General features: G+C 32.7%; 2 protein-coding genes across 5 annotated transcripts; one reads left to right on the top strand and one right to left on the bottom strand.

Moving 5' to 3' along the window:
- LOC107631707 lies at window positions 690–2,704 on the top strand. Its single transcript, XM_016335235.2, has 3 exons — window positions 690–924; window positions 1,559–1,678; window positions 1,825–2,704. The coding sequence occupies exons 1-3, from the start codon at window positions 793–795 to the stop codon at window positions 2,437–2,439; spliced, it is 867 nt and encodes a 288-aa protein (XP_016190721.1). The 5' UTR covers window positions 690–792; the 3' UTR covers window positions 2,440–2,704.
- Window positions 4,818–6,829, bottom strand: LOC107631711 (protein kinase PINOID). 4 transcript variants are annotated; one of them, XR_002359946.1, is made up of 3 exons: window positions 6,032–6,784; window positions 5,047–5,925; window positions 4,818–5,010 (listed from the first exon to the last, which is right to left on the bottom strand). XR_002359946.1 is itself a non-coding variant. In XM_021119816.1 (2 exons), exons 1-2 carry the CDS (start codon window positions 6,613–6,615, stop codon window positions 5,118–5,120), a joined length of 1,269 nt encoding a protein of 422 aa, XP_020975475.1. In that variant the 5' UTR covers window positions 6,616–6,829; the 3' UTR covers window positions 4,818–5,117. The 4 variants fall into 4 exon arrangements, 3 of the variants coding, with proteins under 3 accessions (XP_020975475.1, XP_020975474.1, XP_016190725.1); XM_021119816.1 differs by having other exon boundaries at window positions 4,818–5,810; window positions 6,040–6,829; XM_021119815.1 differs by having other exon boundaries at window positions 4,818–5,806; window positions 6,036–6,828.

Genomic DNA, 18,215 nt, shown 5'->3' with positions numbered 1-18,215 from the left:
ACTTATTTTTGTGAAAGACAAGCATTTCTTGTCTAAAAAAAGAATACTTTGACCTTTAATATTTTTATTTTAGAATAATACGATTTTTCTATTAAAAGTGTTAAATAGTAACTAAAATTAATTTTTTGTTGGAGTTTTATTTGTAATTTATACTAGTTTTAAATTCCTACAAGCTATTAATGAATTTATTTTTTGAAAAAATTGTTTACCGATGATTAAGTGAAGAAAGATTATTATTGCTGAAAATGATACCGTAGGAAAAAAAATAATTGCAGTTCAAAAAATTTTTAAAGAAAAAAAAATAGTATTGAACAAAAAATGAAATAAGAAAATATTAATGTATAATATTTGTATTAGTGATGATGACAATAGTAAAAGAGATAATAATAGTAATAAAGTAAAAGTAATAATGAGAAGGAAGAAAATGAAAATGGTAATGATAGTAATAATTATAGTTGGTTATATTATTAAAAAGGATTTTATAAAAGTTTAAACTCTTATAAATTATAAATAAAAATCTCATAAAACTAATTTTTATTGTTATTTAATAAATTTTTTTTAAAAAATGTATTATCCTAAAAAAAAATTACGATTGAAATATTTTTTAAATAAAAAACATCATATTTTTCGTAAAAATAGATAAAGTCAAGAATGGGTCTCTAACCTTAACAATAGCTCACCTTTCCTTGGAACCAAACGGTAGATTTACATTGGCAACCAGCTGGCTAAGTCATAGTCTCTTACTCTCCTGTATGTGTGACTGTTGACTGCGACTGCCAAGTACCAATACGAATGGGAAGAGCAAGGAAACTAAAGAAGCGTGAAGAAGAAGAAGAAGAAGACAACCACCACATTGTGCTCACCGATTCCTCTCCCCACACCTACTCTCCCTATCATTCACCTATCATTGTCAACCCCAACCCGGTAACACATGCTAATCCACCTTTTTATTTTATTTTATTTTATTCGTGAAAAAATAAAAAGGATACCAAATAAAAAACTTAAACTGCTGTGTCCATGTTCTGTATCTCAGCCATAATAATGATATAAATAATAATGAAAGAAGAGAAAGTATGAAGAGGCAATGAAATATTTGTATAATGTTTAAAATGGAAGTTTAGTGAGTATTAGAGATATAACCATTAGTGTTATCTTTTTTCATCAGCTGAAGTTTTTGGGATGAGTGGTATCATGACATGGAATTAGAGTTCTATATTTGAAAGGTCAAAAGTTCGATTTTTAATGAACTCAAAAATTAGTTTAAGTTTTTGGGAAGATGTTTATTATCCTAGTATTCGGATAGTTATTTTAGATAGTATGGGGATGTTCATTTTGTAACTCATCCAGAAAAGGTAAATGAGGAAGTCCTTGCTTAATGGGAAATTTGGAATATTCAGTATTCTTTGTTCAAGGGTTTGCCTAACATGTTACCAATTAAGAAATCTTTTATAAATAAAATGTTTAAAAAATTCTACTAATATTCCTATTCCTACTAAATCCTTTATTTAATTACTGAAGTTGTGAGATTTTTTTGTTCTGTTTTTTACACGATGATTAGGCTGATTATTGGTCTCCTATGTCAACCGAAAAGCAAGCAAATGCAAATGCAGATGCAGATGCTAACATGGTTTCTTCTCGTCGCGCATCACTGAGATCTGCTACTAAGAGGACCATTCAGGTGCACACTGTTTCACCATGCAACTTAACAATGCCACTCACGATGCTGTTGCTGATCCACGTCACACTTCAACTTCAATTTGTTATTTGCAATGGTTTATTTTGTTGTTGATTAGCTCTAGTTTATGTTTAATTACCTGATTGTAGGCATGTCAGGATCCACCTTGTGCTCAAGAATCACCTTCAAGACATCAAAGCCAGGATGAATATATTCAAAACGGATACAAAGTGAAGCAGGAATCAATGCCAATATTGAGAAAAATTCTTGCCAAATATGGAGACATTGCTAAGGATTGTACACTAACAGGGAAAATGTCTCGTTCGATGTACCTGGGGATGATAATCGACATAATCCAAGAGTTGCAGGACAAGGATTTAGGTAGAATCGACCAAGATTACCTGCAAGATATGATTGACCTTGTCAAAGAATTTGAGAATATAAGATTGGAGGTTGGCTGGCTTCTTCAGAGACTCCAAGATGTTCTCGAAGCGAGCAGGATTATGACACAATGTTCCGTGTTGAAAGAGAAGCGAGAAAGCATCCAGAGAGCCGTTGAAGCAAGAGAGGAAGAGCTGGAAGAATGTGAAACAGAGAAAATGGCACTTGAAGCAAGGATTCGAGCGATTTGTGAACAAGAGGCTGCATGCAAGGAGGCATTTGCTAGAGATCTGAATGAGATTTCAAGGATAACAGAAACCATCTCATCCTTCAAACCAAAAGTGGGACGGTTTCATCACTCACTTGCAAGTGATTTGCTCTAGTTTAGACATTGGATGAACAGAGATAGAAAATGACTGTGTTTTGGTACTAATCTTAGAATGTTCACACTGAGCTGATATCTTTTGACTATTGAACTGCTTTATGTCCACCTTATTCAAATCTATGCTTGCTGAGACTTCCAGCTTCCAACTAATCTAGAGCAGGACTCTGGCTGAATTTGTAAAGTTTTACTAACAGCATATCACGATCATGTGTTTCAGCTGTTCAAATGTCTGTTACTCTAATATATGCTTTTCTGTTGTCATATTGGTTTTGAGCTGGTGCACCTAGAGTATAATTTCCCATAGTGGTTCTAATACTATGCATTTTATGAAAGTTGAAGAAATGGCCCATTTAACTATACAAGACATAATGCTTTATTCATGAGAATGGGATATAATGAATTATGGATGTAATGCAAAGTCTTGGATTTCTATACAAGAAATTTCATGCATGATACAGGCAATGTCAAGTTGCTTTGATGGTGCTTTGCAATTCTGTTGATGTTATTATGTGATACAAATTAACTCATGATTCACAGAAGTGCTAATTCACTTGATTGTACAGAAGGTGGTTTAGAGCATCCATGGTTAAATCATATTGGTTTTGTTGGTACTCAATGATGCTGTGTTAAATACTTGTTGTTTTAGTATAGTAGTTGTATGAAATGATATTTTTTCTCACTGTAGAGTTGCAGCCAGAGCCTAAACTCCCTATATGGACCCTATTTTCTAGTGCAAATTTAACTTCTTAAGTGATATCCATTTATCGACCAAAAAAAAAAGTGATATCCATTTCAATTTTTTCCATATAATCTTATTATGTGTGATCTCCTATCTATGTGTTAAAACATGATTTTGTCCTTCACCATTTGTTCTCTTATATCGTGTTATAAAGATTCAATCTTATTATGCATACACTCTTTTATGGTAGACATTATTTTGACATTAGTATTTTATTTAAGATGAATGCTAGAGAGGGCCATAGAATTTATTGGCCATCAATATTTAAAAGGATGGAATAAAAATATGTTTGTTGGATTATTAGATTAAAAGAACTAGACTAAAAGAATTAAGTTGATGGCTAAGTAATAGCCAAAAACAATAAATTTTGCTGGTCTTCTAACATTTTTAAAAATAACCTAAATAACAGTAGTTAACTAATAAGAATCATATTTTTATACAGGTATTAAGAATGTTTGGCATATAAATATTGTTATTGATTCAAATCTCACCTTTAATTGATATACTCTAGTTGATAAACTATATCTTACTAAGATGGAAAAGCTAAACCAGACTATTAGTATTAGTTGAAGTTAAGAAAATGCAGACCAAGCAAAAGAAAAATGATGATTTGACTCAAATGATAATTAAAGCAGTGAAAAACAGTTTTACATATTCCAAAGGGTTGTTAAAAAAAAAAGGAATTAAAGCTTGTAGGTGAGATGAGATATGATGGTATATTTGATGAGAATGAGCATACCTGTAAAGCCTCAGTATAGCATTTTAAGGCAAACAAGACATAATTATAATGAGCAGAGGATTGATTCTCAATAGGGTTACCATGCTGATAATTAATTATTTTGAGGAACATATCATGCACAAGTTGTAAAGTGCATGTGCTATACAAATATTATATTCATATATACTGCATGTTGCAGACATGTTTAGACATATCCAATTAAAGTGCTGCAATTCTTTACGTGAATAGCACATTATGCTCTCAACATTCTTACTAATACTTGTTTAGATAATTAGATAGATAGATAGATAGATAGACAGAACGTATATCGCCATTGAAGAAAAACAGAAATCTGTTGTGTATGGCACTCAATGTAATTTACAAAGTTTCATAGGTCATATAAATGATTCTGTTTACTTCACCGTATATTATGTGAAGCCCATATCCAAACCCAGAGGTTAAAAAGGGTTATTACTTGATTAATGCGACGCACTGCAGATTAGTTAAAACTTAAAAGTCACACTTTGCCAATGATATGAGAAGCACAAACTTCTGTGCTTATTTCTTATGCTGTTTTTTCTTTGTTCCCTATGTTGAGGCAGAAACAAGTAAAAAACTACACTCTAGTCAGATACTCTTTAATTGGGTCAATGATGAGTTGTAACCAAAACCCGCTCCTCACGAACTGCGGCTTTCTTCATACCGTAGAAATAATAACGCTAATTATCGTCGACTTTTAGACATTTGTAGCATTTTTCTATATCTTAAAAAATAAAAAGTAATAATAAGGAAGCTAATCGAAAAAATAAAAATAAAATAACAAAATGGCACGCATGACTGCAAATAAATTAAATAAAGAAAAATACGTATCATTCTACGTTTTTGTAAGTTGACGAATATCGGTTCGCACACAATTGACTTTAGACAAATTATGAGACACGTTCATCTTTGTAAAACATATTCTTTTCATCTTTTTCCCTTTCCTATGTGTGTTGGGGAGTGAGCTCGATATTGAAAAAAAAGAACGCAATTAAGCAAAGGAATCTTCCCCAATTAGTATTGTCTCACCCTAAAGCATTCTCTAAGAGGAAACAGAGAACCATATTCAGCCCTTGAGAATTGAGAGACTCTCCCATCTCATTTTTCATTTTTATTTTTGTCATTCCATAGTAATTAAGAAAGAAAAAAGAACCGCGGTAATATACCAAGATGCTACTCTTCAAAAGAAATAGTCAAACGACGCCGTAGAATACTGTTTGTTACTGTTGCTGAAAAGATTATTACTATCGTCCTTTGTCAGCCACGACGTCGTTTTGTGTCTTTTCAAGCCGGGGACTTGTGGTGGCGTCAACATGCGAATCAGCGCCATGTTGAGCCCTTTGAAAAACGGATGCTTCTTGACGTCAGCAGCGCCGCGCTTCGAACCCAGCCTCTGACCAGGGTCCTTGTGAAGCAAGCCGCAGATGAGGTCCCGCGCGTGATGCTCAAGCGCGCTAGAGGGCGTGGCCGTAGGGAACCTCAGGGGATTCTTTATGATGTTTCGCAGTGTAGCTTCGTTCGATTGAGCCACATACGGCGTACGACCGTATATTAGCTCGTAGATGAATACCCCGAATGACCACCAGTCCACGGCATTGCCGTGTGATCCACCGGCTGCTACCTCCGGCGAGACATACTCGTGCGTCCCAACGAAAGAGCATGACCGGGCGGAGACCGGTTCGGCCACGAAGAGCCGGTCTGGTTGAACGGTTTGGACTTTACGTGATCGGAACATCCGATTGGGGAAGCACGAAAACGGGGTAGTGTGTGTGGCAGAGTATTGCAATGCGGATGGGAAGGAAGTATCGTGGAAGCAATCAGAGGATTGAACGGCTGGGATTGCATCTGAGCAGAGAGAAAGATCAAAATCGGAGAGCATGATGTGACCGTCTGATCTGACTAACACGTTCTCGGGTTTGAGATCCCTGTAAATGATTCCCAGCATGTGAAGGTACTCTAATGCCACCAACACTTCAGCAGCATAAAACCTGATGATACAAGAGTGCACAAGATTTTAATGTCACTAACAACTAACAAGTACCAAGTCTAGAAGAGATTAAAAACGACGTAGTTTTGTTTCGTTTAATTAATTACCTTGCGGAAGTTAAGGGAAAACGATTGTGAGGGAACTTGTGGCGGAGGGAGTGCAAGTCTCCACCGGAGCAAAACTCCATGACGATGCAAGAGAAGTGCGAGGCTTCGAACTCCGCGTAGAGGGTAGGGAGGAAAGGATGGTCCAGCATCTTCAGGATCCTTCTCTCCATTTCGGCTCTCTGTGATTTTTTCTTTAGTGCCACGGCGTTTTTGTCCACTACCTTCATAGCGTACAGGCAGTTCGGATTAAGTTTTTCTTCTTCTTCGTCTTTGTTGTCACTGTTGCGGAGGCGGCAGAGGTAGACTGTGCCGATGTCTCCGGCGCCGATGCGGCGGATGAGGCAGAAGTCGTGAAAGGTGAGGGCCGTCTTGCGGCGGAGGATGGCGGAATAGGCAAAGTCGGAGGAGCGGTGAGGCTTGAGGGAAAGATTTTCCGGCGAAGAGGGGGGGACGAGGTCAAAGGAGAGACGGCTGAAGCTGGTGCTGCAGTTGCTTTGGGTGCTGTTAGAGCTTCGTTGCGTGCAATTTGCAGTGTCCAAAGTGAGCTCAGAATCAGGTGCAGCAGCACCACCAGTCTCTAGCATGTTTTGTAGTTAGGGTTTATGTTGAGAGAAACAGTTTGGGTCGAGAGAGAGAGAGAGAGAGAGAGATGTTTGCGTTGGGGAAGAAAGGGAAGGTGGGTTGGTGTTGAATTTATGGTAAGAGTATGGGGAACTGGAGAAGTAGTAAAAATGTGTTTCCGGAATTACTGGCTTAGTTATGGTCGTGTGTAATTATTTCTGCTGATTTTGCATGCAATGACGGAAATGCCCCTTCTTTTAAAGGGTTCACACTTCACACACAAGCACAAAATGATTGTACCCTTCACCCCAAGTTTGATTATTATTTTAGCCAACTATACTAGTCTTGAACAATCACAAATAACATGAATAATCACCAATCAAATAAAAATATATTTTTTTTGATGAACTCAAATAAAAATATATTATGTTTGGTTAGTAGGATATCAGATAATTCGGGTTGGTATCCTAGTTGAAGAGGGAAAGATCTCGCCTGGTCGTATGTCACCGGATTGAGGTAGGCGACGTCCCGAGCACTTCGCGTGAGGAGGGGGTGTCACCTGCAAAGACACTCCGACGCTCTAGTCAGTGATATGTGCAGGCGAAAAAGGGTAAGTAGCATGTAACGTACCTTGGGAGAAGGGTAGGACCTTCCCTATATATACCGTGTTAGAGGTGGGTCCTGCAAGGACAGGCGCACCTTCTTCGATGTCCCCCCGCACAGCTGTAGCAAAGCTGTAAGGGACGCGTGTTCGAGTCGGCGTCTGGGCGCTTTGTACCCGACCGTTTGGGTCGGGTGGTTAGTGGGTTGGGCTGGCCCATATCCCATTTGGGCCGGGCCGTAACATATTACATCTTAATTTGAAGTTATTAGTTAAATTTAAGATTAATTTACTCTTTTAATCTTATTAATTCACATTATTCACACATTATTTAAAAATATTGTTGATTACCTATATTTTTCCTTAAAATTAAGAGTTATACTAGATAATTAATGACTTTTTTGAACAATATAAATAACGAGTCTTAAATTTAGTTATTATTAGATATTAATTACTCATATTATTAATTAAATTTAGAATTAATTTATTTTTTTAATCTTATTATTCACATTGTTTAACAATATTATTGTCTACTTATATTTTTTTTAAATTAATTATTAAATATTAAAATATATAAATATTTAATGACTGATTTTAATAATTAATTTTAATAATTAATTTTAATAATTAATTTTAATAATTAATTTTAATAATTAATTTTAATAATTAATTTTAATAATTAATTTTAATAATTAATTTTAATAATTAATTTTAATAATTAATTTTAATAATTAATTTTAATAATTAATTTTAATAATTAATTTTAATAATTAATTTTAATAATTAATTTTAATAATTAATTTTAATAATTAATTTTAATAATTAATTTTAATAATTAATTTTAATAATTAATTTTAGTATATAAATAATATTTTTTATTTTTGTTTATTATGCTTCTAAGCTACATACACTTACTCACTATAGCCATAAATAATTAAAAGATATTAGATAATTAACATTTTTTATTTTTCTTTGTATTTGAATTAACATTAATTAATTTTCTATTTTTAATCATTAAAATTATTGGTCTTCATTCTAGTGTTTTCCATAATCAGGACGAACAAAAAAGCTATGATATATTGACTAATTATTGATTGAAAAAATTAGTTCCAATTTTTTTCCTATAATGATTATGATCTTATAATCTTATTAATGTGACCACAAATTAAATAAAGTCATATGAAAATGAAAAGAATCCAAAGAGAGAGGAGGCGCCGAGGCGATGAATGACACAGTGTAATGCCTGTAGATGACAGTGCCGGCCCAAACATGCCCAACTACATGCATATGCATATGATTAGATTCTGATTCATGTTCTTGTTCCTGAGCCAGCTTAGCTAGCTAATGAAAAGCTAAGTGCGTTACATTGCTGCTTATTTCTGTTTCTGTATTGTATCAGTGATGATTTTTGGAAGCACATTACCAATCATACAGACACCTTCCGCAAGAAAGTAGGGCCAAATTCATTTCTGTGGTTTCTGGTCTGTGAGGTGGCCCTTAAGTGAGTTTTGACCTGATCTTTCTTGACTTCAACGTAATTGGGAATCTTTTGCGCCATAATTTATATAAAAATGATAATTTAGTTGTCTAGTAAATAGACAAAACTACACACAAAAAAGTTTTGAACGGATAAAAATATATTCTAATAATCATTCGAAATACTCAATGTACATACAAAAGATTCACTACAAGAAATAAGGGGTTTAGCCACGAAAAAAATTGTGGCTAAACTCTAAGATAACCGTAGCAACCATACATTAACCACGAAAGAATATTTGTGGCTAATCGGGGGTTGCATTTTCAATTTGCCACGATTTTAACGTTATTAGCCACAGTTTTAAACATCGTGGAGACCTTCAAAGAGCCACAATTTGTATATCATTGTCCACGTATAATGCCGTGGCTAAATAATTTGTACAGGCCGAATTTTTCAGCCAAAAATTTTTTTGTGGCTAATGTTGGGTTATTTAATCACACTATTTTCGTGGTTAACTCACTCTGTTTTTCACATACAATCCGTGGCTAATTTGTGCTAATTTACTCTAATTGAACAATTTTATTAAATTAAAATTATATTTATATATATAACATTAATAACAAAAATCAAACTTTTTAAATATATAAAAATCAAACTTTTAAAATATATAATATCTAACATTTTTTCATTATTAATAATAATAATAATAATAATAATAATAATAATAATAATAATAATAATAATAATACAAGTCTAAACTTATATATAATAAGAAATAAAAAAATTTTAACATAAATAAAATAAATTCTAATCCCTTCTAAAATAAATATATTTAAAATTTCAACTATTACTTATTAAATACATTAAATACACAAATTAAATGTCTGGCATATCACTGGATAAATTAGACACTTTATCACTGTATTTTTATAACAAAAATTTATACAGAACTGCCAACTGAATCTTGCATTGGTTTCTTCATATCCATAGCTTTTTCTCTAAAGTTTCAACCAGCTTCTCTAAATTTATCACACGTCTTACATTTTCAGCACCAAATTTGAAGGTAAATCAAAACTACCATGTCGGAAGAATAGCTTTAGTGATATCGATGAATTTTTTGTTGGAGGTGTGACGAAGAGGATCAATAAGAAACACCCTTTTAATGGTGGCAAACGCTATCATGGCATGAATATTGTGCTGTTAAAGTCAGGAATGGTGGAGAACCCAGATAGATAATTCTTATGGTGCGCGCATTATAAGATATGTGTACACTAATCGTTGTGCTTCAAATGTTAATAGAAATCTTGGTTGATACTAATTCGTTCTTTCCTCCTCCAATTTTATGTGGAGCAAAAATCAGAGATGAGACGTGACTATTTTATTTGGGTTGATGAACTTGAAGATGAATATATGCAAAAAGGCCATTTTTTATGGGAGTTTATTACGCCAGTCACAATCATGGAGAGACCATGCAAATATCAGTGAAGAGAAGGACATGGATGATTCCAATGCAAAAGCAATGTTAAAATTGATTGCTAGAATGAATTCATAAATTAGTAACCTAAGAACATCGACAATCGATTTGTACATTGGTGTGAGAATGTTAGTATTATGAGTTTGTATAACTTGTTAAAGTGATGTATTATCATTGATGTTATATGTGCTATTTCTGAATCTGTTGCAATGCAAAAATTGAAGTTGTATTTGTGAACCTATTTTATGAAAAAATTGTTTTGTCTGTGGCTCTTAAGGAAGTTGTATATAAGATTCAATAGCATTCTGTAACATGTAAATTAAACCAACTAAATGCTGATCATTAAAATATGAAATAGTTCCACTTTGGTGTCAACATGACCAACACTAGATCAAGTATTTGTATCAATCTGAACACAAGTATAATGCCTTCATGTCAACAAAAGCAACAATGAAGAAAGACAAACACAATACTAAATTAGAAACAAATTGTAACGTGAGTCTAGAAATTGTTGCCTACAAAATAATTTTATTCTAAACATAAAAAATAACAAAAGGCTACATCAAACATTCAACACTCTACTTGAGACCTCCTAATTGAGAGTTTTGCAACAGCATCCTCATTCTCTTGGTCTTCCTTGATGTCCCACCACTCTTGGCTGTAGTAGAAGCTCTTGTCCCACCATTTTTGGATTTTTATTTTGCAGCCTGCTGTTGAGAATAAGGAGTATGATCAGAATACAATCAATCATATGTCATATAATTTGTTATTATTATTATATTAAAATGTTAATATAATAACGTCATTGATTAAATTTAGAGATTTATCATTATGATAGTGATCATAATATTGAGAGATAAATCTTTTATAATTTAATCTAAATTGTTCTTGGTCATAGGATTATTAAAAAGGACATTAATAATCCGGAAAGATCAATATATATATAATGGTCTTCATTGGATGAAGATTAATAGATCTCATTTATTAAATTATATATATAGATGGTGCATATAGAGATATGACCAAAAACTGACTCACTTTGAGAATTTTTAATGGTTATAATTACTGTATATTTGTCCATAGGATATTCTCAAGATGAACATAGTAATAGAGTTTCCTTTGACCTGCGACTATTATAGTAATTAACAATGCATTTAAATTATACCCAATATCCATTCAACTAGCACCCTAAAGTATTAGGTGTTCGGAATCAAAGTATAATAAATACATTGTTAATTACTATGACAGTCGCAGGTCAAAGGAAACTCTATTACTATGTTCATCTTGAGAATATCCTATTGACAAATATAAAATATATTGCCCAATACTCCCACTAGTTTAAATAAAATCTTTGATAGTCGTACTATCTTGCTTTGGGCATCATACATCTTCTCAAGATGTTTAATAATAAATAGTAGGTTGTCTTTGAAATCGGAACTCATGGTTGTCAAAACAACCCATGTTAGTAAAGCTGTTGGGAATAAAGAGTATGACCACAATCCAATCAATCATGTGTCAAATAATTTGTTATTATTATTATATTAAAATGTTAATATAATAAGGTGCTTGATTAAATTTAGAGATTTATCATTGTGATAGTGATCATAATATTGAGAGATAAATCTTTTATAATTTAATCTAAATTGAAGAGTAGAGGAATTACAGATGAGAAAGACAAAGAGAATAACAAGGGTTGTTATTCCTTTACCTCTACGCACATAAATGTATGTGAGTCTAATTCTTGGAGAAGAATTTTATGGTGTGCAAAGAGTTGCAAGAGGTTTCTCAATTTAGATCAGACGTCCATTGGTCAAGGAGTTGATAGCAAAGGTTGGTCTCGGTGTGGATACGCATAGCGCCTTCGTACCATCGAAGGGGAAAAAGATTTTTACTAGTGTACTCAGGTATTTAGATCTGATCTATATATTGTATATTATTGGAATAAAGTTTAAACACAAAATAGATCTTTAGGATTACCTCTTTTCTTCCGCTGCGTGTTATGAACACATCGTAATCCTTCAAAAGCAATATTCCAAATTTTTCACAACTTCTAACCATTCCATAACCAAATTTATTGGAGAATATTATTTCAATAGAATTGTCATCTCAATGATAACCTTTTGGAAAATACAATTCTCAAATTGTAGTCAATACATTACTTTCAAGTATGCCACACAAAAGGTGTACATATTTAAAAAATTTAAAATATGAAAGTAAATTAAGAAATCTATATTTCTGTTAAAATTATTTAGAATCATGAATGAGTATCTTAGTTGTCAAGTTGTTACTCATACCTATTCCAAATGAATATGATTAAATTGTATCACATACAATTTTAATCCCAAATAATTATCTGGTTGTCAGACAATTATTTAACTGAATTATATTTTATACCCCTAGGTTGTCTAGGTTCAAGTATAAAATGAATTCTCCTTATACATAATCATATAAATAAATAAATTATGTCTTTGAGTACAAATTTCCTGGTTGTCAGGTTGCTCCTTGTAAACAAGAGATAAATTTATTTTTGGCAAACTCCTAACTTTTAGGATTTATCTCAATTGTTAGAGAATTTCTACCAATATTTATGGATTAAATTTTATACTCCCAGCTTGTCTAGGTAAAAAATATAAAATTAAATCCTTAATACATCAAATGTATACACTGATTATTATCTTGAAAATAAAACTCCTGATTGTCAGGCCGTTCTTTATAATCAAGAACATTAGATAAACTCATTTCTAAAATTATAGTGTTCAAAACATATCAATCAAATCAAAATTTGATTTTTTATGTACTAATGTTTAGCCTTAAAAAAATTTATCAAATCAAATTTGACCTTTATATATACACTTATATATATAAGAAACAAACAAGATATTTTGCATCTTATTCCTTTTATTGTGATCAAAATCACAATAAAATTTAATATATAAATAAAATCAAACAAAATAATTGACAATAAAATTTAATAAATAAATTGAACCAAACAAAATATTTGATTATATATATAACTTTTATATTAAAAGAATGTTAATTTAATCACAATTAAATAATTAAAATAAATTAACTATTAATTTATTAGAAAACCATCTCAACAAAAATAACTGCATCATATGCTTAAAAATTTTGAATTAATCCTATTAATTCACAAACTTTAAAAAAATAGGAATATTGTTAGAAATAAGGAGTATGACCACAATCCAATCAATCATATGTCATATAATTTGTTATTGTTATTATATTAAAATGTTAATATAATAACGTCCTTGATTAAATTTAGATATTTATCATTATGATAGTGATCATAATATTGAGAGATAAATCTTTTATAATTTAATCTAAATTGTTCTTGGTCATAGGATTATTAAAAAGGACATTAATAATCTGGAAAGATCAATATATATATATATATATATATAGTCTTCATTGGACGAAGATTAATAGATCTCATTTATTAAATTATATATATAGATGGTGCATATAGAGATATGACCATTGAACTGACTCACTTTGAGAATTTCTAATGGTTATAATTACCATATATTTGTCAATAGGATATTCTTAAGATGAATATAGTAATAGAGTTTCCTTTGACCTACGACTGTCATAGTAATTAACACCTGTGACCTTGGGCAAGTACTTGTTGAGGGTGTTTATTTGGACAATTTTGGATCATTGACAGTTGGATTTGTCAGACCTGGTGTAAGTATAAAGCTCAACCTTAAGAGAAAATGTGAATTTATCTGTGATACTTATGCAGGTGCAACCTTTGCTACCTCAACTGCAGTTACAACCTCTTCTTCATCCAAAACATCCATTCATCCAAAACATCCATTGTCTCCTCCCAGTAATCCTTTTGATGTTGGGCATCATCGGCATCTAAATCCACTTCACCAGATGCTTGTGAACTTCCAACAACAACATACTTTTCATTCTTGTAAGGACACCTTCTACTATTATGTCCAATCTACACTAAACAATTTTGTATTATCAAGAATTAATTAGGAACTAATATTAATCTCAGACGGTCATGCATTTTAATTTAATTCTTACCTTAAGATAAATTTTGTATTTAACGGTTGCATATCTTTTTTGGAGTTTGTGAGAATTGGGATTTAGTTCAGATCCACTTGCTTGACTTTTTCTTTATGGTTGGCCTACCTGTTGGTTTCTTGTAATGGAATTGGTTCGGTCTTCGCCCTCTACCCCGATTATCCTATCGACCCTGTGACATCATAGGCGGATCCAGTAGACCAGCAGTTCATCATGGTTCCAAATCTGAACAATATGCCTCCTTCTGCTATGCCCCCTGCAGATGCAGCGACAGAGCCCGCGATCGATGATTCCTCTAGTGCCCCCCAGCAGGATGCCCCTCCACCGCCATCCATCACCCGACTGAGTGTTTGGCCCGATGGTATGCAGATGTGAGTACATATAATTTTTTAATCTTAAGTTTGTTAATATTAAGTTTATGCGTTTCTATGTATTTGTTAATGTTAGGTTTTTTTTCTCTGATAGGTTTGCACCAAATAATAATGCTTGCACATAGGAGATCTCTGAGGTCATTAAGTCGATGTACAACCATCTTTATCCGACCTACACGCAGATCCCGGCTGAGACCAGAGATCGATGGTTTTAGAAGTAAGCGGTAAGAACCCAATAATGTTGAATTAATTAAATATATTTGAACTGTATTTTATTTCGACTAACTAATGTTGTCGAATCACTTTGTGCAGTTGAAATTCATATGGGATGCGAAGTATAATCTCATGATCAGGAATATCTACGACCAACGAGCAACTAAACGACTTCATATGGGATGCGGGGCATAATCTCATGATCAGCTGCCTAGTGGGAAGGACGAAGCTGGCTCCGAGACTTCAGTGGTAGATCCTGATAGGGTTTGGTGCGAAACAGCATTTGAACCCCACAAGAATCGCTGGTTTGGGTTGAGGTCGTTCTTCGCCAGTGGCCTCCACTCCTCCGCGTTGGCTGCTTCCTCTGCCTCTGCGCCCAATCCTGCCAATCCCTAGAAAGTTGTTGACTTGAGGGAGGAGGTGCAAAAGCTGACATAAGAGCTTCACAAGCGAACGGAGCAGTCTGAGCAGAGGTACAATGACCTTCTTGCACACGTGGGAGGAGTCGTTGCCATCAGCTCGGACCTGATGGAGAAGCTGGAGCACCTAGATTCGTTGCGAGAGCATATGGAGGTGTACAACCAGCAGATGCGCACTAGAGGCAGCGGCACTGCTAGTTCCAGTGGCAACACTACTGGTGGGGCACTGACATCAGCACCTACTCTCCCGCCTCAGCAGGGAGATCATGACGATGATTATCGGGATCTGTAGGGGTTAGGGTTTTATTTTTTATTTGTCTACTTCATTATTGTATTCTATTTTTGTGATATTTTATTGTATTCAGTCTATTTATTTTTAATAAAATAATTTATTAATTTCTGATAATTTTAAAACTAACAATTTTGTTAACAAGCGTTTTAATTTGACTACTAATTGTGGTATAACTGTGCCAAAAAAATAAAAAATATTACCGTAGAATTTACCGTTAGTAACTTGTCGCCTAAACACGTACAATGGCACAAAAGTTACTGTCGGGTTAATCCGACAGTAATAATTATCAACTCAGTCTCGACAAATCCATTGAAAATACGGCGTTGGAGGAAAAAAATCCACTGATAAACAGTTTCCGGCGACGTTTTTATTGTCAGCTTCAGGACGACGGTAAATCTGACAATAAATTTATTACCGACAGATTTATTTGATAAATCCGACGGTAAATTTGTTAGTATTTAACGTTTTTTCTTGTAGTGTAGATAAAAGACAATGGTATGACTATCGATAATATTGCTGCTGATGATGATATAGAATTAATAAGGGTAGAGTTAGTAAAAAAAAAATTTAATTTTTATTGATAAAAAATTTATTTAAAAGGATAAAATTAAAATTTAATTTAAATAAAAGAATAAAATTAAATTAAATTAAAATTTGAGAATATTTTTAAAATTTTTTTAAAAATTTCAAAAATAAAAATATATTTTATTCTTAAAAAAATTACTAGTTGTACACCAGTTTTGTCATACTATTTTTTTTCCTGTTGCACTAGTCGTCACTCATTAATAAAGTGAATAATGTCTGTCTTTTATATTGTAAAAGATTTTGATTCTGCGAAAGTTGGTATACTTGAGAAGATTTTTTTTTGTTAAACTTAATTAATTTTGTGATGTTGATTGCCAGATTATGCCCAAAATAAATTTCACCCACATGCAGCTGAAACGTTCATTATTTGCTCAATTTTTTTAAACAAACCTGCACTTTAATTTCTTGCCCAAGACAAATTTATTAAAGATTAATCAAGTGTAATTAAATATTGCAAGTGACCTGAAAGTGATATATGTAGAAACAAAAAGGTCAAGATATCATGCCATTAACAGTAGTAGTAAGAGTAACAAATAAACGTTACTGTTTGTGTGTTGTTTTAATTTAAGAGCACATCTTAAAAATATTATAAAAAATATTTTATTAAAAAGGTTTTTATATTTTTTATATATTGAATATATCAAATTTTATTATTAAATTTAAAAAATATACCTCTAAAATGCAAATGAACTAATTTCTTTAGAAAAATAGAAGCAGCAAGATGTGTTATTCATTAGCAAGTTGTGAATTTGCATTGGCGTTCTTGAATTTCAAGGCTGCATGCTATGAGACTTGAAGTTTTATATTTTAATTTTTAAGATTTAGGATCCTATAATATTTGTAGGTTGAGGTAATATTTAAAAAGTATTATCTAAAAATTGATAAAAGTGATGTATTTGATTTAGAGCAATATTTTGGAATTTGAGGTAATGTTTTTAAAGACATTAGGTAGCTTTTGGTAATGGGTATTAGGACTGAGAGTGAGAGACTGAAAATCAGTATAATGTTTGGTAGTCATAAATTGAAACTAAAATTTTAATCTCCATTTTTAAAATTTTAGTCCCTTCAATACTTCTAAAAAATAGAAATACAAGAGACTAAAATTTTGGAAACGAAGACTGAAACTTTAACAAATAATTTCTTTCCAAAATATTCTTATCCCAAATTAATAATTTCAAGTTTATTCTCGTCCATTTCTTTAACCACCACCTTTGCCCTATCGCCGCTGCCAAGACCGCCACCTCTCACCTCCTAACTCTACACCACTCTCATCTCTACTACCACATTTCTGCCATCATCCCTCCTTATAATCCATCACCAGGCCACCAACAACAATAATACTAAGAACAATATCAAAATCAAAACAATAATACCAACAACAACAATAACAACATCCAACATTTCTAAAAATCAAAACAAAGGGAGAAGAGAAGAAAGGAGAAGAAGAAAGGAGGAGGAGACAGCGGCACAGAAAAAGGAGCTGTTAACGGGTGCTGGATCGAAGTGGATCGTGGATGCTGGGCGACGGCGACGGAGAGAGAGGGTGAACAGAGGAGGCACGCGGACCTGAACAGAGACAGCATGGCGCAGTGCTAGAGCAAGCGCGCGAGAGAGAGCCTTTATATTAAATACAATACAAAAATTTAATTTAATTTCTGTCTTTTAATTTCTATTTCTCAATCAATTTCTCTTTTAAATTCTATCTTATAGATGTGACAACGTTTTTTACTTTTTTATTTTAAAAGTAACGCTTTTAAAAACAATCTCTTGAAAGCGTTGTCTTTTTTAAAAAACAGACAACACTGATAGGTGTGTTTCGGGTAACGCTTTATACGTGTTCTTCTCTAAGATAAAACAAAATTGGGTTATATATGAATTTGATTTTTAATTGAATATAAGGGTATGTAACTATGTATTTCAGTTTTAAAATATGAAAAACATGATGTTGATGGTTAAGTGATTCTGTGCTTGATGTATGTGTGGCACGGTAGGATTGGAAGATATATAAAATGGACTTGAGGCTGATGTGTATTAATATTCCTATGTGTCAATATAATAATATTATTGATCCATAAGAAATGATATCAATGCCCTCTAAATATTTAATAATTATAGATATGAGAGCAATGGCGTTA

This window comes from Arachis ipaensis, chromosome B03, assembly GCF_000816755.2.
Source record: "Arachis ipaensis cultivar K30076 chromosome B03, Araip1.1, whole genome shotgun sequence".
Classification (NCBI taxonomy): Eukaryota; Viridiplantae; Streptophyta; class Magnoliopsida; order Fabales; family Fabaceae; genus Arachis; species Arachis ipaensis.
The sequence above is the reverse complement of the archived record's forward strand: the minus strand, read 5'-3'. Positions and strand labels throughout refer to the sequence as shown.

What these genes read in the sequence shown, in the direction of transcription:
- LOC107631707 (XM_016335235.2), top strand. Translation starts at nt 793, where the DNA reads ATGGGAAGAGCAAGGAAACTAAAGAAGCGTGAAGAAGAAGAAGAAGAA. An exon ending in TCATTGTCAACCCCAACCCG is followed by an intron (nt 925 to 1,558) that starts GTAACACATGCT and finishes CACGATGATTAG; the next exon opens with GCTGATTATTGGTCTCCTAT. An exon ending in CTACTAAGAGGACCATTCAG is followed by an intron (nt 1,679 to 1,824) that starts GTGCACACTGTT and finishes ACCTGATTGTAG; the next exon opens with GCATGTCAGGATCCACCTTG.
- LOC107631711 (XM_016335239.2), bottom strand. Translation starts at nt 6,615, where the DNA reads ATGCTAGAGACTGGTGGTGCTGCTGCACCTGATTCTGAGCTCACTTTG. An exon ending in TTTCCCTTAACTTCCGCAAG is followed by an intron (nt 5,926 to 6,031) that starts GTAATTAATTAA and finishes TTGTATCATCAG; the next exon opens with GTTTTATGCTGCTGAAGTGT.